The following is a 27039-nucleotide window of genomic DNA, read 5'->3' on the forward strand; positions in this document are numbered from 1 at the left end:
CCACGACATACAGTGAAAAGATTTTTTTTCTTTTTTATTATGGCACACGAGCACCGAAATTGCTAAAATGTTCATGCAGAACGTTATGAGAAACACCACTACACTCAAATCAGTGGGCCGGCTGTACGCCGTGTGACACAGCGATGGTAGCAGTTCTTTGGAAGACTAAAATGCATTGTTCAGAGGTTGGGGGGGGGGGTTACATCTAACTATGTGGCTACTTAGGCTCCTTCCTGGTTAGTATTACAATCGGAGTTGGGCAGGAATAATGTTTTTCAGAAAACGTAACATCGGGACACTCCACACTAAGCTTTTGACAGCCATTGCATTGCCTTTTTTTTTTTGTAGAAAAGAAAAATCTTTTGACTACTATAATTGCACTGAGGAGAGAAAGATTATTAGATATATAGTGCTATTTCTGTGAGGGAATCTACTAGCAATCAAACTTTGTCGACAAATATTCTCTGCACTTGTGTGATTTTAAAAACATATCATTACATCCATATCCAACATTCCTAAGCATGGTTTCTGTTAAAACACAAAAATAGTTATTTTTAAACACTTGCAGGAAGAATCCCAGCAAAGTAAAAAGATAGGCGTGCCGGGGCTCGTTCATTTTGGAGTAGAGAGCGAAGGAGACTCAAAAGATAGAAAAACGCCCCCCAAAACATAAAAACACCTTTGCAACAACTCATACCATTTCCCCCCGGGAACAACTCCATGCACAACTACACTAGTAGTGACAGTAGGGTTGCACGATACACCGATACTAGAAAGGTATCACGATACCAAGCCGCGTGTGTGTGTGTGTGTGTGTGTGTGTGTGTGTGTGTGTGTGTGTGTGTACGCTTTGCTTAGTGGAATTTTCCACATTCTGTCATCCAATATTATATTCCATTACTTTTCCTGATATTTTAGGTTTTTGCCGTGGTATCATTTTAGAACCGGTATCGCGATACTTAGGCTGGTATCAGTATCGAAGTCAAAATGTTACTTCACCCTAAGTGACAGGACATGTGGTAGAACAATAAGGTGAGACGATGAGCAGGAGAGAGAGAGGGGGAGGGGGAGGGGAGAATTAGGAGTGAGATAGTGTTAGGAGTGAGATAGAGAGAGTGTTAGGAGTGAGAGGGCTTGTTGTGATAGAGTTGGTGCTTCTCTTGGGGGGGGGGGGGGGATCATCATCGTCTCATCGCCTCTGGTCTTCAGGGGGACTGAGAGCCTGAGCGGTAGCTCTTGAAGCTGCCCAGCAGACTCTGGACGCCCTTCCTGACGCGGCGGGCCACGGAGTCGGCAGGCGGGGTGGGCAGGCAGGAGCCCAGGCTGGGGGGCCGCGCATCCAGACACTTCTGGTAGCGGAGCTGAGGACACGCACAACATTTTATTATACACAATATTAAAGACCAGTCTGTGTTTTGTTTCCCCTACTGTTGCCTTGAGGAGCGGGAAACTAAATATTTTATTCATGTTATTTACCTCATTTATGTACACTGGTTTCATTTCAGCCCAGTGTTAAGAGTCTCTACTGTGTTTTGCTGTCATTTTATGGTTGCGCTAGATTCTCTCCTCTCCTCTGCTCTCTGCGTTTCAGAGGGCGGGGCTTAGTCCCTCCGCAGGAAAAACAAGCATCTCACGTTTTTCTGAATTTATGTACATTTTAAAACGCTGCGACAATAAAATAATCTGAATCACACACACGGAGCAGAGGAGAGACGGGCACTGAATCAGATATGAGGGAAGTGCGGAAATATAGCAAAATGCATAAAATACAAATTCAATAACAGGTTGAGCACCATTTTATGGAAGAGGGAACTCTTATGAAAAGGTAGAGCAGGTATATCTTACATTTCTGAGTTTGTTTGATTGGTTTCCCTGTGTCCATTGGTTTTGTGAGAACAGTAATGTTTACAGGCAGAGCAGGAGTGACACTGACAGTGTTGTGCAGGGTCTAGTCCAGGGGTCGGAAACCTTTACTATCAAAAGAGCCATTTTGCCCCCTCCTGCACAAAATAAAATGGAGCCACAAAACCTATTCACCCTTAAAATTAAGTGTATAACATTTTATATATATACTTATACTGGACTGGAATGTATTCAAAATGTATTCAAAAGCTTATTTCTAGTATGTACCTATTGTTATTTTTCGTTCGTCTCAAGTGTCAGAGAGGAGACGGGCAGAAATGACAGCTGGCACCAAATCGCTTCCGAATAAGAGACAACAGACCCAGTACTTTGTTGGTGGTGTGAAAATATTGGTGACAGTAGGGTTTACAGTACATTAGTATTGCCGACAGTAGCCATGGTAACATTACAGTAATGGTGCCAATAGCGATGGTTAGGGCTGCAACTAACAACTATTTTGATTATGATTAATCTGTCGATTAATACTTCGATTAATCAGATAAAAAACATTATTCATTGTGTACAATGCTCTTTCAAACTACTTGCAAATTGATGGTTATAAAACAAAAAGTTAACATAAATGTATGCTATACATCAATAGTGCATTTTTACTGAATCCTGTTCCAAGTCTTCAGTTTGAATACGGTATAACTAATAATAAAGAAAAACACAAACTAATAGATTATAGAAATAGTTGGCAACTATTTTTATAATCGATTAGTTGTTGCAGTCCTAGCGATGGTACAGTAATGGTGGCTGTAATTTGGCTGTGTTCTAAAAGTCCACCGATAGTCCGGACTTTGTGGTGGACCAAATGTGAGAATGATACATTGTTTGATTTTGGTTTGTGTTCACTGGCCTTTTTTGAGCAAACCTACTTTGTAGTAGAGTTGAGAGAGATACTGTCATTACGCGCGCCGCACGAGTCGACTAGAGAGAGCGAGAGAGACTGTCATTACGCGCGCGCCGCGAGTCTGACTACGGAGCGCACTGTAGGCTACTTTGCTTCCTAGATTAGGTACTATAGTTCGATTGCGTTCACACCAACAGCAAAGCGCACCATGCTCCACTTTGAAACTGACCAAGTCCCAACTTTTCAAGAGGACCATGTTGTTTGGTCCTCATAATAGTTTGGTTTGTGTTCACACCTCTCCAAACGAAACAGACTATTGATTTAAAGGGACCATGGTTCACTTAAAATGGACCAAACAGGCTAGGTGTGAACGTGACCTAAGTGCAACGTTTATCAAGTCACGACTGTGCAGGCAAAATGAGTCCTGCCTGCAACGATGCCCCAACTCCTCTCCAGTGGTAACCTGCACCGATGCCCCAACTCCTCTCCAGTGGTAACCTGCACTGATGCCCCAACTCCTCCAGTGGTAACCTGCACCGATGCCCCAACTCCTCTCCAGTGGTAACCTGCACTGATGCCCCAACTCCTCTCCAGTGGTAACCTGCACTGATGCCCCACCTCCTCTCCAGTGGTAACCTGCACTGATGCCCCAACTCCTCTCCAGTGGTAACCTGCACTGATGCCCCACCTCCTCTCCAGTGGTAACCTGCACTGATGCCCCACCTCCTCTCCAGTGGTAACCTGCACTGAGGCCACTGCTATAAACAAACAAACTCAGAAATACAAGATACAAGCATTTCCTCCAGAAAATGTTTACATATTTGCAATGGAGCACTTTAGATCCATTAGGCCTATTATTTATTGAATAATTTCTTTGCCTGAGCAGCACCCCCCTTTGTGCTCCATTGCTAGATCAAATGTTTTTAGGTTGGAATCGATGGGGTGATGCTATGATAGGAAAATAGGGATCTAGCTTGAAAATAACCAGAAATATCCTCAAGTGTATCATCAACAGAGAAATAATTCTTAATTATTATACTATAGCTTTTTCGACCATCGGGCCATCTCTCTGAACCTCTTCCCTCAAAATGGGCATTCATGCCATCCGGCTATTTGTGCCGACTCACCATTAGGGCTAAGCCCAAAACGTTCGAACGTTCTGACCGCCGTTCGTTACGTTGGCATTCTAATCTTAATTAATGGGTTCGAACCTCCGCTTTTTATTAAAACATTTTTAATTTTTTAATTTTATTTATTTTACACGAAGAATATATATCAGAATGCGATATATATCAGAATTTCACAGTACTATGTTGCGTTTACAATAATTCGAATGTCACGCGCGAACACAGACACAACAACACAGTCTAGTCGGATGAGGAGGGGTCACCGTCATACATTATCAGGAAATTAATCAATCAAGCAAAAAAAGTAGTTGAGTGACTCACACTCACCCGTCTTATTTATGTTTATGTTTATTAGGATCCCCATTAGTCATCATCAACGTGTTGACTATTCTATATGCATTTCATAATGCAACGTTTCCGAATGGATGTTTGGATTCAACCAAGTGTATGCAGTGATGCTGAACTTTCCCAGCGGAACACAAGTTACTTAACATTACACAGGTATGTCGTGCACGTTAATTTAAGTCAGACTAAAACGTTTAGCTTGCCAACGTTAAGATAGCAGGAGCCGTCGGCCAACAAAGATGCTGTTTCAACAAATGGATTCACAAAATGGATTACCATCCAAACGTTATTGAAGCCTCCCGTGACCAGTAAGTTCAGTTCAGTTCAGAGTTTTTATTTGCCACATGGAATCATACAATCATAGTTTCTTCATTACACAATCATAAATAGTCATTCCATGGACAAAAAGGAGCAGGAAGAAGAATAAATCTTATAGTTACCTGCCCCTTATTCCTAAACTAACAAGTATTTACTTAATGGTCGGCGTACAACCTAATTTACACAAATAATCATTTATACCATTATAAAAGAAACACACAATCCACAGTTAAACAAGAAAAAATTAAATAATAATAATAATGATAAAGAATAAAGAAAAAAAAATCTCACTATTCAGATCACATTTGATTTTCATACTGACTCAATATTTTTTTTTAATATACATTTTTTTGAATTGATAAACACTATTACATCCCTTAAGTAGGTACTACTACTCGAACGTCCGTTCGATAAAACCATGGCGTTCAAATCCGAACAACAGGCTTCGGGGACAGCTCTACTCACCATGCAGGCGGCCTGTACAGCCTCGCTCAGACTGGCGGCGTTGGGTTCACACCAGAACATATGGCAGATGAAATCCCTGGGGCCCTCGGCCATGATGAAGGCGAAGGTGCGGACGTCCTTCCCCACGCCCATGAAGGACAGGAAGCGCACCCTGCACTCCGATAGCACCTCCTCGGTCTGTCGTCAGGAAAGGCAAACCATGCAACAGGAACAAAAGCTCAGTGTTCATGTTTGTTCAATACAGGTTTCAGGGTGTTTGACATAGCAATAGGGTTGCACGATACACCGCTACTAGCCATTAAAAGTCCAATACTCCATTTTATTAGTATCGATACTTTTTTTTTGCCTGGTGTATTTTCTATGAGTTGTGTGTGCATGTGTGCGTGTCTGAGCGCAAGCTTTGTGTAGTGGGCGTGTCAACAGTGTCAACTGATTTTAAGTAGCCAAACACAGATTAGCTATATAGCTCAGCAGCGGTAACAGAATATATATTTTTTTATTTTGTATTATTATTATATTTGAAAATGTAAATTTCAACAGCATACAAATATTTTCAGTTCTATTAATAAAAAAAAATTTCATAAAGAATTTTCCACATTCAGTCATCTAATATTATACTCAAACCGGTATCGTGATACTGGTGTCGGTATGGAAATCAAGACGTTGGTATCGTGACGACGCTACACGGTGATGTTCCGTGTGCGCTGCCTCACCTCTCTTGCCAGGATGGTGAGCGTGGCCGGGGCCACGTTGACGGAGACGGCAGTCCAGTCGTGTTTATCTTTGCCGTTAGTTGCAGCCGCCAGGGCGTCGTTGACTACTTCCATGCCTGAGAATGTATACACGCCACAATGCAATTAATCAAACCGTTGAAGACAGGCAAGGAGATAAGAATAGGAATAAATAAATGTGAATAAATGAAAAGTATTTCTTTACCCATGTGCTTCTTACCCACTGGCTTGGCCACCGCCTCGCTGCCAAGGTAATACACCTGGAACCTCTGGAAAAGCTCATTCTTAGGGGCAGGGAACTCTGTTGGTCAACAACAAAATAGTTTGCAGCGTTAGGATTCACTGTTGTATTCGATTATGGTGTATATATAAAACGTAGAATAAAACATGTGTGCTGATAGAAAGGCTTTGCTGTAGGGATGTCCTGGTCAAGTTTTTCTGCGCCCGATCAGTCGTTTAATATAGAATATCTGATCCGAGTTGTTTAATATAGAGTATCTGATTTGAGTTGTTTAATATGGAGTATCTGATCAGTCATTTAATATGGAGTATCTGATCAGTCATTTAATATGGAGTATCTGATCAGAGTCGTTTAATATGGAGTATCTGATCAGAGTCGTTTAATAGAGTATCTGATCAGTCATTTAATATGGAGTATCTGATCAGAGTCGTTTAATAGAGTATCTGATCAGTCATTTAATATAGAGTATCTGATCAGAGTCGTTTAATATGGAGTATCTGCCGATACAGAGTAACGATCTGATATTTGTATTTTCCTAGATAATATGCAGAACAGTGAACACGTCAAATATATTAAAGTTAGTAAAACCATTTCAATATAGGTAAGATATGCTTGGTAATCGAATGCTTAAAGAACGAAAAAAGCCTATATTACAGCTTTCCCTTAATGATTTTTGAATCCGAATTTTATTGGGCTTAATATATATGATACCGATCAATACCGATCAATTAAAATATGCCGCGATCGGCTCTGATCAGGACATCCCTACGTCGCTATACCTGGAACAGGAATACCCATGGGTTTAGAAGGGTCAGAGATGAGCCTGCTCAGGCCTGGCCTGGACAACTTCCTCTCAGTCATTATCTGAGGACAGATAGAGAAAGACATGTCATTTTACAAAAACACATACAATAAGGCGGTTAGGTGGCCGAGCGGAGATTGCGTTCGTCACCAACCCCGGAGCTGTGAGCTGGATTCGCCTGTTCGAATCCAGCTCACAGCTCCGGGGTTGTCACCAGCTTGGCTGGCCGTCTGCACTAATACAATTGGCTGTATTAGAGGGTGGGAGAAGCTGGCGGGGTGGGTCCGGGTCGTTGTAAACAGCGACTCCTACAGTTCGGTCGGGGCGCCTGCTAAGCGCGGATAGGACTTGAGGGGGATAGTGTGATCCTCCCACACGCTACGCCCTCTCGATGAGAATCCGCGCTGCCAGGTGAAAAGAAGCTGTGATTGGCTGGACGTGTGTCGGAGGAAGCACGTGGTAGCCTCCACTCTCCCAGATGATCTGACTGTGGGGGGGTAAGTGCGCAGCAACCAGGAAGGGACTGGGAATTGGCATACGACTAACATTGGGATGGGAGAAAATCGGAGGAAAATGGAGGGGGAAAAAGACAGTAAGAAAAAAAAAAAAAAAAACACATACAATACATAATGACACAACATTGGCGTGTGGAGGGGTGGGCTGACCTTGGAGCACATCTCGTGCAGGGTGGTGGCGATGTTCTTGGCAGGCGAGTCGCAGCGGAAAACGTGACACTTAAGAACCTGGGTCAGGTTGTCACGAGCCACGTAAGCAAAGTCTCTGCAGAACCGGTGAACACAACAGTCACTTTGTGTTATGAGCCAAGCGGATACAAATATAAGCTCTTTAGAGCTTTAATGTAAATTAAATATACACATGCAGGCACACGACGGAACAGACAGTTCACACAATGACTTATTAAAACAATCTGTCAACTATACCTTTCCCTGTTCAAGACAGCAAAATGCAGCATGGAAAAACAAAACAAATAAATGCTAGTTAGAAAAAACATTGTATGGGGATATATATATCAAAAGCAATACTATGTTGTGTCCAGCAGAGGGCAGTGGTACATCAGAGAATGGAGCATGAGCTCACCAGGATGAATCGCTAAGGAATGCAAAGCCACTGCTATGAGTCATAATGACGAGCACAGCTGGCTGGCTGTACATTACGTTTAAAAAGGGCAAATAGCCACAGCGTACGAACTCGATGAGAAAATATTATACCATCCAGCAGTCCCAGAGGAAGACTGTCTGGGGCTAATTAGGGACACAATATGGAGCAAAATCCAAAATGGGACAATTATCTGCATTATATAATTGCCCAATATGTCTACAGGGGGTATAAGTTCACGATCCAGAAACAGTTACTGCAAGGACACCGTTAGGATGGATTAAATGCAGAGGACAAATTCCTGGTTTAATGTACTTGGCAATAAAGACATTCTAACTGTAGTTGTTACCGTAATTCATACCCCATTAACGCCATACCAAAATAGGTCAATTAAAAAAGCTTCCTCTCCTTTAAAGGAGGTTGTAAAAACACTAATGAGTGTGATCATGAAACGGGATTCTCAAATCATGTTAGCAAATCATTTTCTGCCTGTTACCCCCATTAGGGGGCCACTAACACTAGTGTCAAGGGTAAAGCTTCCCTTAGGAGGTTCATTGGAAAAACTAAAATAAATATAAAACACTACAATCCAAAAAGTACTGTAATGAAATACAATTAGAACAAAGCCTTGTGTTTTCAGTTAAAGTCCCCATGAAATGGCTAGCAGAACTCTATTTGATTCCACATATGAGTTTCCTGTAAAAACAGGAATCTAGGGAGGGACTCGTCACATGGATATTGATCTGCATTTATAGTAGCCAATAGTGCCGAATGTGACCCATTAGCAAGCAAGCTAATGTTAGCAACATTACGCAACATTAGTAACGTTAGCTAGCAAGCAAACATTGAACATTTGTTCCAATTAGTTAAAGAGGCAGAGTGCTAGCTCAGTTACAATGTGCTGTAAATGTCAATTCTAGAAAGCATTTCATAATTAGTATACGCCCCCCGTGTGCTGGATGACTCATCAACTTTTTCAGTTTTCCAGGAAATTATAAACATCCATTTTGATTTCATGGGGCCTTTAAGGCAAGTAGACCAGACAGTGCCTGGCCCTAGGTCTCGTGTTTTGCTCCGTCCTCCTGTCCCGTCGAGCACTGACCTGCCGTTGTCCCGGCCGACTCCCCACACGCGGATGCTGGCGATGGGCTGAGCGTGCAGCAGAGTCTGGCCCAGCGGGTCGATCAGGTTCATGGTATCGTTCTCCAGGACCATCCGCATGTCCTTGCCCTGTGTGTCAATAACACAAGACACACACTGGTTAGAATCTTGGAACAAAGGGGGGCAGCTGGGCTCGTTTCGAGGTCCAGGCACTCGCCTACCACCACAGAGACCCGGGGTTCAATTCCTGGCAGCGGCACCTCAACATCGACTCCTAATGGTTGGTCTTGTTCAGTGGGGAGGGGATCTGGGGGGAGATGGCGTGAAGCTCTGCAATGCGTTATGCTCTCTCTCAGTAAAAGTCCTAGCCGGCAGGTGAAAAGAAGCGGCTGGCAATTCCGCATGTATCGGAGGAGGGCATGTGGTCGTCTCTACACCCTCCCCAGATCGACAACAACCAGGAATGGAATTGGCATAAGGACTATATTAGGGTATGGGAGAAAAAGTAGAAAGGCAAAATAAATGGAATAATAATAATCTTGGAACAAGCACACGGCTGTCATAGATCAACAGCAAGTTATGGCTAATCCAGCGGGCTACACTAACAAAAGAAGAAATATTACCTTAATAAAAAAGACGTTTTGTAAATGTGGAGAGCAGATGACATCTGCATGGTACTTCATCAAGACATCATCGACCCACGGGTGTATTCATAGATCAATGCTGCCAGTTTAGCTACTTTGTTGCTATTGTTCATACCCCATTATATAATACACCATTTATGAAAAGGGACTAAAAAAAGGCCTCTGTGAAATTGTTTAGTGTTCAGATTCCTAATACTTTTGCCGACTTGACGAGACACAGCTGTAGCAGCACAGACCCTCCTCAGAGATTATGTGTGAGTGAGTGAGTGAGTGAGTGAGTGAGTGAGTGAGAGAAATGTCTCTCATACCTGGTGGATCATATGTCCATAAGCTCACTCGGTTAGCAACAGTTTAAGTCAAGTGAACCCTTTAACCCTTTCACTACCACACTACAGATGGTTAACCCTTTCACTACCACACCAGACGGTTAACCCTTTCACTACCACACTACAGGTTAACCCTTTCACTACCACACTGCAGCAGGTTAACCCTTTCACTACCACACTACAGACGGTTAACCCTTTCACTACCACACTACAGAATATCAACCCTTTCACTACCACATTACAGACGGTTAACCCTTTCACTAACAAGCTACAGAAGGTTAACCTTTCACTACAACACCACAGAAGGTTAACCTTTCACTACCACACTACAAAGGGTTAACCCTTTCACTACCACACTACATACGGTTAACCTTTCACTACCACACTACATACGGTTAACCTTTCACTACCCCACTACAGGTTAACCCTTTCACTACAGGTTAACCTTTCACTACCACACACTACAGACGGTTAACCTTTCACTACCACACTACATAAGGTTAACCTTTCACTACCACACTACAGAAGGTTAACCCTTTCACTACCACATTACAGATGGTTAACCCTTTCACTACCACACATTCATATGGTGAACAAATATCAGGATGAAATCGATCACACTGCAAAATATTCACAGCCCAGTTCAAATCTACAAATGGCAAAAAGCAGACGTTGGGTACAGCCCTACATCTAACAGCAGCAGAGAATTACGGCTGAACGGATAATCACATCATCTTGATGCCACAAGTCACATGCATCGTTTTATTGAACCCACGTGAGACAATGATCTAATAATCTGTGCAGCTGCCGCGCCCCTGTCTTTAAAAAGCCCGGGAGACAAGGCAGACATCTCATGGAGAGGAAGTGACTTTTACGACTTCCTGCATGATCCTCACCTCTCCCCAGATACCAGCGGTGTCGTGGAGGTTGTGTTTGTGGTAGGAGAGCTGCCTGATGCAGTTGTTGACGGCGACGCTGCTCTTCCCGGGAGCCATGTCCTCTTCCGACATCTCCACCCAGCCCAGGGAGCGCACGGCGAAACACTGCACCGGGGGCGCAAGCGGGGCCACGTATTGGGTGGGAGAGGAGAGGGAAAGAGAAAAGAGAAAAACAACCCAATTAGGGAAAGGGTGGAGGAGCTGGGGTTGTGTTGACAGTCGAGAGGACAACCCTCTTCCTGTCGGAGCTGCCTGTTTCAGTTGAGTCAGTGCTGGCGTATATATTATACCTTTGCCTCCAGGTTGGTGCAGAGTGGAGCCAGATGTTCCCCGTCCTCGGACTGGGAACAATTGTAGCTACAATGAGAGAGAGAGAGAGGATGAGAACAACTGGAAATACACAACTGTCAAAGGGAACGGCAAGATTCATCAGTCACAAAGAGTATTGCTGGTTTCTTTGGTTTTGTTTTAAAATTAGAACCCAACATCATTGTGTGCGTGTGCAGAGACAGCAGCATTGTCAAGGCGACAGTAGACATCTCTAGCCTATAATCACAGTAGCTACGGCTCCACTTCCCTAAACAAACTAGAGGAATGCCTCCTCGTTGCCATTGGCTAAGCGTAGGGTGGTCTACCGGTCAGTTACAAGAGGTTCGAACTGTGAACTTTCTGTCAGTCAAAAATAGATACAAATATATAATGTAGGGACTGGCGCGGTTATTTGAACAACATAGGTATCCGGTAGGGGTGCACAATATTGATTTTCTGACCCTGATATCGATACCGATAACTTTCTGCGCCTCAAGGTCGATACTGATAACCGATATATATATTTATTGTATTATAGTTTTTTTTTATTATGTATATTCCTGTAGTGTTGACCTAACCAGATTTATCATGACATGAGCGTTACTACTATGAACAAAACAAAGCCAAGAGAACAGTTTTGACTCTTCAAATAAAGTGACTATATTTATTTTTCCAAATAAATATAATTTGAGTCAATCACAAAATTCACAATCCGTCAATGTCATTAACAATGTGTTTCCCTGAACAATGAGTGAACTAAAAACCAACAGGTATTGTGCTTTGTCAGTAGGGATGGGTACCGTTCACATTTGAACCGATACGGTACCGGTACCTGTAAATCGGGAAAAGAAAAATTATTTCAATAATTCTATCTGGTTTATCGGGATGACGTCATAATTGCTTATATCGGCCCGATAATTATCGTGCATCCCTTGTATCCGGGTAAGAAAATGCGGTGACCAAACTTTTATTTTGAAGGCAAGTGCTGCTGCCTTGACGGATATTTGTGATTTGACAGGCTACGCGCTAGTGTAAGGCAGGCAGCCGTTTATTGGACTATTGACGATGACATTTTTCTATATGAGCTCCTGGAGAGGTGAAGACAGTGAGGCTAATATGTTTCTGTGTGGAGTACATTAGTCAGGCAGCTATTGGAGCTATGGAGCTTTAGAGCTATATGGCGAGTTATCTTCCAGAAGAGCCACATTGGTAGGTTTACTTTACCTTGAAATCGAATAGAAATATGCACTTGAGATTTGTTAAAGGGGAACTATCTTATAAATGGCCTTTTCAGTGTTTAGCATTGTTTCATAGCTATGTGGACTTATATTAATATGATCTATGTCTCTAATTCTCATATTGGCGCATTCTTCCAATTCTCCTCTCACAATATTCACCCTCACTGAACTGAGTCATCTGAAAATGTGCTGATCTGTGATGTCAGAGATGTCTCAGCTGCATAATAATGTGGCAGTGTGGCATCAGGCCCCACAGTGGTTGGAGCCCAACCTCAAAACGGCTCGAGATCTTGAGGTAGGAAAATGCTGTTTTTGAGTACTTGATTAGAAATACAAAACAATGAATTAAAAAAATAATAATTACAGAGGTGTTCCATAGACTCACGGGAATTGTGTAAAAGTGCCCAAATAGTGAAAGAAATAGTAAAATAGTTCCCCTTTAACTTGCCATCTGCGTTTGTAGCTGTGAAACGCAAGTAGTTGTGGCTAACGTTAGTAACTAGTGACTGATTGCACTGTAGCAGACTGTGTTTTGCCGCGTTAAGGCCCCCGCATTCGCAACACTGGTGACCGACGGCGCTAAATGGCTTTGGCGTTTCTGTCCGCACACTGGAATGGCGACAAACAAGAGCAACTTTGAAAAAGGGTCTCCAAAGGCACAAGAACGCAATGAAAAATGTTATCAATTTGACATGCATAACTCATGAGGCTGAGTTAAGACAAGCTTAAGACAAGCTTTCGCTAGGCTTTAAAAAATGTAGGGGAGACATTGCTGGTCACGGAGCAGCCGAGATAGGAGAGAGAAAAAAAAATTGCGCACAACTTTCCAAAAATGATACTAATATTTCCGGGGGTTCAAGCAAAGATACAAGAAAGTAACAATGGTGGTGTCCGTTTCAAAATGCCACCACGGGAAATGCATTTTTTCCAGCACCGAAATGCCCCAAATACCAATTCTACCCACAGTGGTAATGTCAAGTCCTACTGTGCTTGCAAGATTATAGGTTCAGAGAGTCGAGTGTAATCCAATTGTCCAATGCATTCTAATGAATGAAATATGACGTTATGTGTGGGGTCCACCACCGTTTCAATACCGGTTAGGATTTGGGATATCTTCTAGTCAGTGCATGCCAAGCATTACCCCTGCCCTCATTAAATGTTCACAAAACCTATATTTCCATGTACCAAAGATTGCTTTATCCCTAAGTAGATGGCACGGCGGGGCAGCCAGTTGATGTATCGTGAGCTGTTTTCTCACATTGCATATAATTTTAATTAGACATAAAACATGTAGCCTATTATTAATATTATTATTATGTGGTCACCCTTTGTTATATCCCACCTTTCATGTGACAACTGATAGACAAAACAATATTCCCGCAGGTTGGTGGTGCGGGGATAGTGGCATGGGGCAGCGCTCCACTAGTGAAAATAGTTGTAGTTATGATATAACCTACAAGCTAATCACCAGAGAATTAACCACCATGACCATCATGAAACCATAACCCCCTATCCCACAATGCCGGGGCAGTCCTTTTCACACAGATGCTGGGGCGAAACCACCCCGGCAATATCACCATACCTGAAAACGGCAGAATGTCGCATCAACTTTGACACCCCAGCTGTCAACGATGTAGGCTGGCAAGTTAATCTGTAGTGTTTATGCCATGGACAATAAATAGATTGTCTAGATTGCATGGATATAGCTTTGTTTTTCCTTTTGAAAAAATAAGACAAAGCAAAGTCTTTGCATGGGCGTGACATAGAAGTTAGCCAAACCCACTTCAATCAAACAAATTAAAGATTCCCATTAAAACAAGTGCATTCCTTGGCGCTTGGCAAATAGACACAAGTCGTAATCTATCCCGGGATGCTGTGCCAGCAGTATGGGGGGGGGGGGGGGGGGCTCCATAGATACAATGGGAATCGCTGTAATGGAATTGTCTTGGTGTGGCGTTGCGACTGCGGTCTGTGGGCCTTTACACAAAACAAAGCGCACCAAGCGAGAGAGAAATAGACACACACACACTTTAACGTTGAAAAAATATGATTGGCAAATTAGCTGTGTTTCCTTATGCAGTGCCCGTATTATTTATTGGGGGGCGGGATGGGTACTTGGGATGTCCGGTTAACCAATATTTTCAATAGAATAATCTAATATTGATATGCCTTCAAATTCCCATCACTAATATCAAGTCTTAAAGAGACTGCAAAAAAAACAGACAAACAAATAATTAAAAACAGACGCAGACAGTCTGAAAATCTGAATAGGCTCATCTTGCAATGCATTAGCTTCAACTGCGCTTACTTCAAGTTGATCGATGCATAGCGCAGAGTTGCTCCTTCAAACTCCTTCAGGCTTTGGTCAGAGGCCGCCTCTCCCTCCTGCAAAAGAAGAGACAGTCATACAAAGACAAAGAAACTTGAAACTTGAACTCTTGGAGCACAGGAGATAACGATGTAAACTCATGCAGAGAAATAGTCGATGCGTAGGCATATCCAACCGGTCTTTGACCAGGCACTGTGTGAAAGTAGACTAGCAGAACAACAGAATGCTAGTCAGCTGGTCAGGCTACTTGACAAGGTCTTGGTGAGGCAATTTATCTTTTTCAATTGCTGTGAATTTTCATTTGCGTCACTGTGCATTTCAAACCATCGACTCCAGAGGTTCTTCAACCGTTTCAGGGCGTGATTGAGAGTTGTGCCTCGAAGCACTAATTGCTACAAGACTAATTGCTACTCTTGTCATGTGTGGACCCAACATGCATGTACGCATTGGTTCCATCCGTCTACCGACCCAGTTTACAAAGAATTGGACTAGTCTAAAAATAGAATAGCACCAAAACAGACACGATTTACTCTGCATCTTATGCAATGTGATGCCCAAGGAGATTTGAAGGGCTCGAAATAAACAACATACCCGTTTTAAAATGTCAACATAAAATGCCATTACTAGCTCCTAGCATGAAAGACTTTTCATCATTCATATTGATCAAAGCAATTATTATTCTACTGTTAAGCATTCCAAAGCACTCAGACAGCACTTGCATTATAATGATGGAGGGACTGACAGGAAAATATTAGAAATACAGGAAGAAATAACCTCAGTTAAGGGTTGGAATAATTGGTTGAATATATAGGATTGTTGTCAGATAGATATATCTTAACCAGCTTGATTTTTCTGTGGTGGGCCCTTTCATATAATCTGTGGTGGACCATTTCATATAATCGGTGGTGAACCCTTTCATATAATCTGTGATGGACCATTTCATATAATCGGTGGTGAACCCTTTCATATAATCTGTGGTGGACCATTTCATATAATCTGTGGTGGACGGTTTCATATAATCTGTGGTGGTCCGTTTCATATAATCTGTGGTGGACCGTTTCATATAATCGGTGGTGAACCCTTTCATATAATCTGTGGTGAACCCTTTCATATAATCTGTGGTGGACCATTTCATATAATCGGTGGTGAACCCTTTCATATAATCTGTGGTGGACCCTTTCATATAATCTGTGGTGGACCCTTTCATATAATCTGTGGTGGACCCTTTCATATAATCTGTGGTGGACCATTTCATATAATCTGTGGTGGTCCGTTTCATATAATCTGTGGTGGTCCGTTTCATATAATCTGTGGTGGACCGTTTCACATAAACTGTGGTGGTCCGTTTCACATAATCTGTGGTGGTCCGTTTCATATAATCTGTGGTGGACCGTTTCATATAATCTGTGGTGGTCCGTTTCATATAATCTGTGGTGGACCGTTTCATATAATCTGTGGTGGACCGTTTCACATAATCTGTGTTTTACCTTCCACAGTTCCCCCTCAACGGCTGCTTCTTCTTCTTCTTCCTCTTCTTCTTCTGGGTTAGAAAGGTGAGTCCAAGATTCCTAGAAAATGTAAGGAATGGTATTCATCATCATCAGGAGATGTGATCATTCACTGCCTATATTGCTACCGGAGCAAAGCGTGGGTGTTAAGACCTCACCTCAGGCTCCTCGCAGGGCGTCGTCTCCAGGGACATACTGGAGGCCATGGAGTCCCCGACCTTGTCCTGGGGAGACGGAGGCTCCCACTGGGTGGTGCCTGTGGGAATGTGCCAGTAGTAGGTGCCCGATGTGTCTCGCACGCGCATCCAACCTGAGGGCAAGTCTGTGTCCGTCTCAAAGGCATTGGAATCCCAGAAGGATTCTGAGAAGGAAAGAGGGATGGAGAAGTTATAATAACAAACTAAGATATAGATGTAAAAAAAAAAGATGTATAATAATTTTTTAAAGGAATAAACAGAGGGCACCACTTCTGGCTGTAAATTAAACAATGCACTTTTGACCAGCTATGCCAGAGACAGCAGACAATCTAATATAGGTGACAGTCACTAATGCACAAACACTAAACACAGTTCCAATTTAATACAGGCCTAAAACATCAAACTAATGAATTCTCTTTACCTTTGTTGCCATTTGGAGTGCTGTCGGCAGTGGCTTCCTGTGACAGCGGGGGCCAGCTGGCCTCTTCGTCACTCGGTGTTCCGTTGACGCTGGAGAACAGGACACAGGCCGCCCTGCCCGCAACACCCCCCTCCCTCTGAGGATCCACACCGCTCGCTTCCTCGGACTCATTCTCTCCTCCGGCGAGACTCGAGGCCTCTTCGTCTACCTCCGACTTCTCCTCCTCCTTCTCCCTGTCGTCTTCCTCCCTCTCCTTGTCCTCCGTGGTCTCCAGGGTGTGGATGAGAAGGGACTCATTGAGGATGTTCTTGGACTCCTCCTCGGTCAGGCCCGGGGTGACGACGACTGTATTTGGAGACTTGGTCTCCTCCTGGTTTCCCTGTTGCTCTTCCTGAGTGCCGTTCTGATGTGGGAAGTCATCCGTGTTCCCATTCTGGTTGATATTGCAGTTGTGGTCCTGGTCCTGATGGTTCTCGGCGACTTTACGCAGCTGGTTCTGGCCTTCCTTGACCCATTTGGAATTGTTGCCAGTAGTGGACTCCTGGTCCCAGTGGCCGCTGTCATTCAGCTTGTTCTTAAGCTCCTCGTCTTGCCTTTGTTTATTGACCAAATATGGCATCTCGTCGTCATGCCCACCCATTGTATCATGCAACAGCTCTGAGGAAGAAAACAGGGAGAGGCTTTGATTAATTACCTTTAACAATGCAATCAATAAGGCACAGCTTTGGAAGCCAGTGCAGTATTAAAAGGTAACGACTGAAGATGGAAGGTCTTACGGATTTGCACTAGAGCTAAGGTTTGCCTGTCTAAGATCCGAGGCCTTTATGTTTGCTTTACACGTAGCAACGCTAACGTTAAGTTAGCCATCTAGCAGCTAGGCCTTTGACTGTTATGATATGTAGGTCAATTCGTCGACCACCATGGGCATTAGCGTCGCCGAGGATAATCCAGTCATCTTGGATACTAATTGAAACCAAAATCGCGAAGATAGTATGATGCAGAATATTTGCAAAGTGATGTGTAAATAGGATGGGCTCGCCTTTAAGTGAAAATAACGGGCAGAGTGAGTCCGCCATCATCAGTCTTGCTAACAGCGAACAGTGTGCTAACGTTAGCCAAGACGACAAGTCGAGGAAAAGCAAAGCGTTTAGGGAGGACAACGATTTAAATTCATAAAGGATTTCAACATACCGGTGCTGTCTGTCTCCTTGTTTTCAAACGTACGGTTCTGGTAGCTACATATTTCCATAAATCTCGGGGTCTGGAGTCGTTGTTAGTTAGGTGGTGTTGCTGCTGCTGCTGTCAGTGGGCTCGTCTGGTGATGGAGGAGGACCTGCGTCACGGTGACGTCACCACACTGTACCACCGCGGGACGGGGGAGCGTCCCACACAATGCGTGCCGCGGTACATCAATGATGAAGAAGTCAAGTGCCACATACCACTGACTGGCTTCCTTCCTTCCCCAAATATTAGTCATTGAATACAACTGATCATTTGCCACATCCGTCTGTACATACCTGCATATAACCCTTTTAACATATCTGTAGATACTATATATTATGTATTACACAAATCATGTTAAACCCAGATTCGGCTCAAACAAAGGACTAAACACGTTTCGCAATTATGCCACATCAATGTGCACCGCCCTACCCAAAGCTGTAAAGGAATGTGAATCACTACCCACTTTCAAAAACACCCTCAAAGAACACCTACGGGAGACTGCAATTCGAAACTGGCCCCTGTAAATGTCCTAACCCAACCCAATGTACAGTAAATGACCAAGTATGGTTTTGTCAATATTCCAATGTACAGTTTTGCTTGTACAGGTGTACAGTGTCCCACCCAACCTCCTCCAATGTACAGTCCCCCCCCCCCCCACCTACCCTCCAATGTACAGTTTCTACGTCAAATGTATATACTCTCTTTTCTGGACTCTTTTGGTAATTGGTATCACAAACAGTACTGTATTTGCAAATCTGATATGTCATAAATGTATAGATGTAGCAGTACTGTCTATCTGTATGTCATATGTTATGATGAATTGAAAATGGGGGACCCTGATGTAAACAAGACGAAAGTCTTTCTCTGGTCTGCATCCCCTTAACAATTGTATGTATTGAGCTGTACTGTACTGTACCCATTCTGCAACCTGTTAAAGTTTTCAATCAATCAATCATGTACACATAATATATCCTTGACCTAAGTTACCAGCATGACTAGTTTCTATATAATATATATATATATATCCAGTGTCTTTATACCTGCATCACTGTACATATTAATACAACTCTGTATATTTATACTTACCGTATATTTATTTTTATTCACATAATCCTTTTTACACATCTGTAGTAGATACTATATCTATATATTCCTTACCTACTCTTACTAGTTACACTGCTGGCCATTACGACTACTACTACCATACTGTCTTTATATCTGTAACTCTGTACATACATCCGATTAGCACTATACTCAGTAGTACTAATTTATACCCAGTATAATCACCTGTACATTGTATATTACTATTGCACTTTACCGTTACATTTGCACTCTGGTTGGATGCCAATCCTTTTTTTTCTCGTTGTACTGTATAATGACAATACATTTGAATATACATAGTGCTAACTTCATACATTGAAATAACAGTAAACCTTATTCCAATACAAAAGCATGGGGTCATTAAACACTGGATTCTCACACAAGATGCTCATGTTTTTCTTTTTAATATACTTATATATAAATACATACATTTTGTATAAGACATGCTCGGTTTTTACACCCTGTGAGTCAGCACAAACAAGCAAGCTGGTGGAGGCACAGAAACAATGCAGGTAGAAAAACAAGCCATGAGGATAACATTAAAGATAACGACGGTAGATCCAGAGGGTCAAAACAAAGAAGCACTGACAGTTGGAGAACGTTAGCATCTCCTTAATGTCCATGTCTTCTGTGAAATGTTGGCAACACCCTTTGGTGTGTGTGACCACAAAAGCCAACTCAATTGTATGGCAATGACATCCATGTAAAAGCAACAATCAAGAGTCGAGTAACCCGATTGAAAATACTTGAAAAAATGGAAATTAACATGTCTGAAGAGAAAAAAGGCATAGATTGTAAGATCATGGCGACAATAATGGTGGACGAGGCCTGTAGATGACAACACTTCAGAAAATGAATTACAGTGGGTAACTTAGAATCACTAATACTGCGTTTGAGTGATCTGGTGGACTCGGTCATCTGTAATGTTTTAACATGGTGAACATAATCATCCCAACCCTGGAAACATTCAATGTCGCCATTTCTGTTGCAAGCAAGCGTTCCCCTTGCTTGGCCAGACTTCCAGCTTCAGTAGATCGGAGAAGATGCAGAGTAGGGAACAATGCTACAGGCATAGGATCCATTCCATTCATTCATATCCATTTCCTAAAATGTTTAACAAGTGAAAAAAAAGTTGTAGAACACGCTCACCTCTCTCGACTTGACACTGGGTGCTGTAAAACATTTCTAAAGAATATCTACTGGATAAGAACCACCAAGAGAGCCTTCACCATATGGAGGCAGTCCCACTGAAGATGGCAGCCACTGGGGAGGTTAGTTACAAGACGAAGATGGAGACTGTATTCCAACACTACAACACCAAGAAGCAGGTCTCCCTAGAGGTGAAAGAGCAAGGCGGTCACCACGGAGAACAAACAGCTGCAGCTAGATCTGGAGAAGGCCCACAGAAACGAGAACACCCTGCTGACCAGAGTAGCCAGTCTACAGGCACGGATGATGAAATTCTACATTCTACGAGGGGGCTCTGAAGGGGCTTCATGACTATACATATGACAACACCTTCCCGCCAGATGCGCAAGTCTACCCGTTTCAGTTCCAGAAGAGGCACGAAGCTCCGGCGAGCAAGTTTGAGGAAAATGGTTGAAGCTGGCTTTTGCCGACCGTAATCTGCGGGAGTGTAACGGAGGTCCGTGAGTAATATCCACAGTCACGATAAACGCGTGTGTTTAATAGGGTTAATAGACACATAGATACGGTACCCAGGAGTGAATTCACCTCTTGATGATATCATATAGCCCAAAAAGAATATTCCAATTATCTGATCGCGAGTCCCAGTATTGGTGTCGATCGTGTCGCCAACATAATCCACCACACATCATGCATCGGGAGCATCCGACACTTCTCAATCCGATCGTTATAACCGCTCCATTTGCCCGACAAAGAAAAGTGAGCCCGGTGACATTTGACCGTTGCACAGGCCAAGATACAAGGTTTCAAAGGGTGCTCGATACCGCCGTCTAGCTGGATGCGGCCGATATTACACTTTGGCAATCTCAGACTCATTCCCTATGGTAACACCAAGGTCCCTGGATGAATAATGAATAAAAAATATCGAATAAAAGAATAAACATCCAAAACCCGAGATATCTCGGGTCCGGCAGCCAACGCATGTCGAGTTAACCCGACTTATCTCGGGTTTGGCAATTAATGAGTTAAGTAGAATGTTTAATGCTTGGCCTTGAGGCATTAATCATAAAAAAATAGGGACATTTTTTGGCAGCCTGAAATCAGGACGTTTCGGTGAACACACCTTCAGAAAATGGCTTGCATGAAGGGTAAGTGACCAAATGTATACAAATCAAACAGGAAGTGACAACACATTCCCACAAGACATCTGCACAAAATACAAAACCCTTCATGCAAGCCATTTTCTGAAGGTGTGTTCACCGAAACGTCATGATTTCAGGCTGCCAATAAATTTGAAAAACCTGGATTTTCGTTTCCCTATTTTTTTTATGTATAGTATCGGAGGTTACAGCACCCAGTGTCAAGTCAAGATAGGTGAGCGCGTTCTACAACTTTTTTCATTCACCATAAATCCCAATAGCATACAACTCATCCTGGTTATGGTGAACTTCCATTATTTCATTGCAAGCTTCCATTATTGGCAATAATAGGTAGCAGGTCGCTTACAGTGTGACCTTTGGATAGTGAGCCTCCTCCAGAAGTTTTAAAAAAAAAAAAAAAAAAAAAAAAAAAAAAAAGGAAGGAAGGAAGCAGAGCGACATATCGTCATTCTAGCCTCCACATGTTATTCAACCAGAGGAAGCAGTGCGACATGCAGTCATTCTATCCTCCCCAGGTTAACTCGGTCACAGAGAAGTCCACATGACTAGCACAACATAAACGCTGAACAGTCCATTCTTAGCTCCTGCAAGGATGTGAAGCAACAGTGTCAAAAGATGAACATATTAATAAAAACGTGCCTCGATAAAACACTCGTACTAAAAGAATAAAATAAGTGACCGTTTCTGGATTTGATTTCAGAGGCTGAAGTGGCGTCGAGTGCAGCGGTAGTGTGAGAGTAGGAGTTTAAGGCAATAATGGTGAGCACCGCGCCACCATCATCTGGACGATATCTGGGAGGAGATATCTGGGATTCTTCAGGGGGGGGGGGGTAATTCGCGGAGGGCAGCAGATTGGGGGGGGGGGGGGGGGGTCACTTGTCCTGCATCTTTTCCAGGATGGGCACAATCATGTCAAATTTGGGCCTCTTGGCAGGGTCTTCGTTCATGCAGATCTTCATGAGCTTGCAGATGTGAGGAGAGATGCCAGGAGGGATGGTGGGTCTCAGGCCTTCCAAGGCCACCTGAAGACCAGACAGACGAGACAAGGCGTTAGGCTAGAGAAAAGAGCAAGGTCAAAACCCTGTCTATAGCGACCCGTTCTCATCATAATGCAAATAACAAAACATGCGTCTCATTTGGTTGATCGGGCTATACATTGTACGCATCCAGGACCCTGAAGAGTGCAGGTGAGATTGTGGTCGACCCCCACCACCCGGTCACAATCTGTTTCAGACACTCCCATCCGGCAGGAGGCTGCAGTCCATCAGGGCCAAAACCTCACACCACAAGAACAGCTTCTACTCCTCTGCAGGGGGCCTCATCAACAAGGCTCGGGACCCCCACCAACACCCCCCACTGTGTTACATTAACACACCCTTACTGGACTATATATTTTTATATACACACACTCAACTCTTCATACTTGTTCATACCTTTTGCACATTACTGCTCAACCCCGTTAAATATTCCATCCCACTGTATTGTTATTTTTATTCTAATTAGTGTATATACACACACACACTCGACCACATCGAGCATATACAGCCCTGGCCCATTTTATAATTATATTATACTTCTATTTAAATTTAGTTTATATTCCATTTTATTTTCTTGTATTTTATTTTTTTATTATTTTTTAAACAAACATATTTTATTTTCTTCTACCTTAATTGTCTGTCCGTTAATGTCGCACCAAACGACCAAATGGTGGGGTGGGTCAAGCGCAGAGAGGCATTTCATCAGCGACCCAATGCATGTGTTCCTGTGTGTCGCCAATCTTACATGAGTGTGTTGCTGCATGACAAATAAAGACTTCTATATAATGGGGACAACAGTGGCTCAGGAGGTAGAGCAGTCCCGGTTCAACTACAGCTCCTCCCGGCAGCGCGTTGAAGTGTCCTTGAGCGAGACACTTACCCCCCCCAACTGCTCCCGATAAGCAGGTTGGCACCTCGCATGGTTGCCTCCGCCATAGGGGTGTGAATGAATGGGTGAATGTGAGGAACAAATTGTAAAGCGTTTTGGATAAAAGTGCTATATAAATGCACTATTTACATCCCAAAAAACTATGTTAGAATTAAATGTGGGTGTAAGTTGTAAAAGCGCTTTGGATAAAAGATGCTATATAAATGCTATTTATTTTGTGAATATCTCCCCATCTAGAACACAGATCGACAGTTTTTTGTCATCCTTTATTGTAGGTTGGCATCTATCCATCAAGTTTGACTAACTGTTACTTACCCTTAGCTGCCAGAGTTGTACCTTTCCTGTTGACTTGTTGTACAGAACTTGTTGTAAGTCACTTTGGATAAAAGTGTGAGCTAAATGACTAAAATGTAAATTTGTATAAAAACCTGGTGGTGGAATGTCCCTTTAATTGACAAACCTTGAGCAAATTTGGCTTTGATGCCTAATCTTAACTGCAACCTTATTGTGCCCCAGTTTGGTGCCCCGAGCAGCACGAGCACTCGTACCTTCATGCCTATCTCCATGTTGGACAGGTCGGCGAAGGGCACTTCTCTGGTCACCAGCTCCCACAGCAGCACAGCGAAGCTCCACATGTCTGACGACCGACGGTTGATCTCCTCTGGCTTCTTCTGCAGGGCTGGGGGGGGGGGGGGGGGGGGGGGGGGGGGGCGCAAAAGAGTGAATTTGAAAACACCATCTTCAGGGTATTGAATCTTTAACTAAACCTCATCTGGAAAGCATTTTTGGAATGTATATACACCGATATATCCATCCATCCACCCATCTTCTTAGGGGGTGGATAACTGGATATACATATATCTCGAGGGATCAGTCACTTTGGATGGACTTCACGAGTCAGACCTACCCTCAGGCGCTACCCATGCTGGGGAGTACATCCTGCCTGGACACTGGAAGGAGAACTTGACGTCCGCCATGCTGATCCTGGCCGTCATGTCCTCATCGATCTGTTCACCCGTGTCAAAAAGGAACAGAACGGTTACTTTCACATATTAAAAGGATGTCACTCAAGGAGAGACGGCCTTGTGGTTAAAAAGAAAACACACCGCTAAGACTGCCCACGGGAGACGGGCAGATAGCCATGGCACTGGTGACAGCTGGTCTGGAAGAGCATATCGCTGCTGTCGGGACAAAACCTCATAACTCCAAAAACCCAACTTTTCAGCAGATGAAAAAAACGAACACAGATTTGAGGGTGAATAGAGTTAGGAGGTTTAGACAGATGATCGGTTTAATGCTTTCCCATTGTTTAAACTTTGTAAAACCAACACACACATATGGAGGATGATCTACGGAGATGATTTATATAATAAAAAAAATATTTAAAAAATGGAGTTATGCGGTTTTGTCCCGACAGCAGCGATATCAAACCCACGCTCTTGACTGCATACGCCAATTCAACTAGCGGGACACTGAGAAACGACCTCCGACGCAGAACGTCTGAGGCAAACAACCCCAAACCCACATTAGAAGCAATTTTCTTATTAGTCTTGGATTATGGTGATCTATAGACATGCTGAGGCCTCAACCCTTCAATCCCCGGACTCTGCATATCACTGCCCTCAGATACTGATAAGACACTCATCACAGTGTCCTTTATGAGAAGGTTGGTTGGTTCTCTCTGACGGAGAGGCGCAACAAACACTGGTATTTGTTCATTTCTAAGTCTATTATTGGTAAGCTACCTCCTTATACAACATCATTATTGGAATGGAATGTTGGAACATATGGAACCCGTTATAGTGACTGGCAGGTCCGTAAGGTCCCCTGAGCTTTCTCGGAACAAGGTAAATCTGCATTTTGCTATGATTCCCCTAGCTTATGGAATGAACTCCAACAGTCCTTAAAGCTTGAGATTCTGTTGCAGAGTTTAAGACCTTGATCTCCAACCTTTGTCAATCAAGTTGTGCATGTTTTAATTGATTTGTTCTCCTTACCTTTTGCCTCGCCTTGTTGTCTCATTGTTATAAGACCCTTTTTTTTCTTTTTGTATGTACACTCGACGTGACTGTAAATGATGGATACCTCAGTTGCCTTTGAGTTTAAATAAAGATTTCCAATTAAATGAAATTACTATTTCTGGCAGTCTGGGAAGTGTGTATTGTGCTTTACTCATCAACCGGAGTCCTACAGAACCTTATTGATGGTTAAGACAATTGGTTTGATACTATGTAAGTTTCGCAAAATTCACATACAGAACACATAGGCTGTGTCCCCAAGTGACCAGTTTTTTCAGTGCTGGCTGTTTTCTGAGGTGTCGATGGAAACACCATGTTATTAGCGCAGAGAGCTCAGCATGCTTTCAGTGCTTGAAACTGAAAATATTTAAACTTTTTTTTGTTTGTTAATAGAGCGGCGCGCTTCTAATGGGTTTTCAATAGTTCCCTAGCAACAGGAGCAGCCATGACCGGCGCTTCCCTCAAGCATCTGTTCGGTGCTGGACCCTAAAAACAAAGCTCCCCTGTGGACACGCAGGCATAAGCCACAGCTGATATGTCACTTATGATTATGCTTAAGGTTGCTAAAAATAAGATAAGTTATTTCTTTATTGATCTCCTTGGGGAAATTCAGGCTTCATAGCAGCACAGGGGAGGGGGGGGGGGGGTACAGGTATGGGGTAATAAAATAAATACATAAATATAGGCAATAAAATGTAATCTGAATATAAAATATGAGAAAATTAAATAGTATAAACAAACGCTGCAGGTGAGAGTCTGTAAACCCCATCGGTCACAATATACGTTACAATAAATAGACAATTAAAAAAACAATTTATACGAATATATAATATGAGTAAAAGTAAACATCATGCATCGGAGCAATACGGCTGTACTGAAAACATGTCTCACCATAACACTCTTGCTGTTGAGATAGTGGCGAGGGATCATGGGCTCCAGCGTGTGCAAGAAGGCCATCCCACAGGCGATGTCCAGGGCAAACTTCACCGCCTGCGTCTGGTCCACCACGAAGTCTGACGAAGAACAGAGAATACCAGCTGTTTCAGCCCTTCGCTCTCTTCCCAGAGACGGAGTGTGGTCATTATAAACCTGTTAGTTATGACTAGGGCTGGGAGGTGAACTGAAGGTATACCATCTTGGATCCATGAAAAGGTATGGATTTTTACTATATCGTCCATGATATAATACATATTGTAAATAAATAAATATATATACACAAACTGTATATTTTTAAGTTACTGTATACGTTTTAAGTTCTTTGCAGCAGTATTTAAAAAGTTAAAGAAAATACCATTTTGAATGAAATAGGACCATGACAATTGTATTACAAGATAATAAAAAATGTAAATGTCATACTGCGATGAAAACTATACCGCCACATATAATTATATACCGTCAAAACTAAGGAAAATATTGTAATCTGATATTTTGGTCATATCGTCCCAGCCCTAGTTATGGCTACTTGTAGAGAGAGATAAGACCACACTCTGACAAACACCGTATCTGCAGCATACAGATCCAGGAAGTCCTGCACTGTATACCACAGATCCAGG

At 42.9% G+C, this 27039-nt stretch overlaps 2 protein-coding genes across 5 annotated transcripts in view; both read right to left on the reverse strand.

Moving 5' to 3' along the window:
* Positions 1 to 319: 319 nt before the first annotated feature.
* On the reverse strand, positions 320 to 18225 carry apbb1 (amyloid beta (A4) precursor protein-binding, family B, member 1 (Fe65)). Of its 4 annotated transcripts, none has more exons than XM_084319918.1 (14): positions 18103 to 18225; positions 16912 to 17568; positions 16452 to 16654; positions 16273 to 16353; positions 14765 to 14841; positions 11200 to 11266; positions 10868 to 11014; positions 9003 to 9130; positions 7450 to 7564; positions 6777 to 6846; positions 5962 to 6042; positions 5724 to 5839; positions 5011 to 5187; positions 320 to 1361 (listed from the first exon to the last, which is right to left on the reverse strand). In XM_084319918.1, exons 1-14 carry the CDS (start codon positions 18158 to 18160, stop codon positions 1206 to 1208), a joined length of 2133 nt encoding a protein of 710 aa, XP_084176044.1. In that variant the 5' UTR covers positions 18161 to 18225; the 3' UTR covers positions 320 to 1205. The 4 variants fall into 4 exon arrangements, with proteins under 4 accessions (XP_084176044.1, XP_084176042.1, XP_084176043.1 ...); XM_084319916.1 differs by having other exon boundaries at positions 5947 to 6042; XM_084319917.1 differs by having other exon boundaries at positions 6762 to 6846.
* A 3708-nt stretch (positions 18226 to 21933) lies between these two features.
* The window catches only part of LOC311226867 (scaffold protein ILK), a 30754-nt gene continuing 25648 nt past the window's right edge, over positions 21934 to 27039 (reverse strand). The window contains exons 10-13 of the mRNA XM_084312294.1: positions 26378 to 26499; positions 24376 to 24475; positions 24017 to 24147; positions 21934 to 22564 (exon numbers count right to left, since the gene is read on the reverse strand). Of these exons, the coding sequence (XP_084168420.1) occupies positions 22415 to 22564; positions 24017 to 24147; positions 24376 to 24475; positions 26378 to 26499 (503 nt within the window). The 3' untranslated portion in view covers positions 21934 to 22414. The remainder of the gene's footprint in view (positions 22565 to 24016; positions 24148 to 24375; positions 24476 to 26377; positions 26500 to 27039) is intronic.

Source organism: Notolepis coatsorum (genome assembly GCF_963971535.1).
Source record: "Notolepis coatsorum genome assembly, chromosome: 1".
NCBI lineage: Eukaryota > Metazoa > Chordata > Actinopteri > Aulopiformes > Paralepididae > Notolepis > Notolepis coatsorum.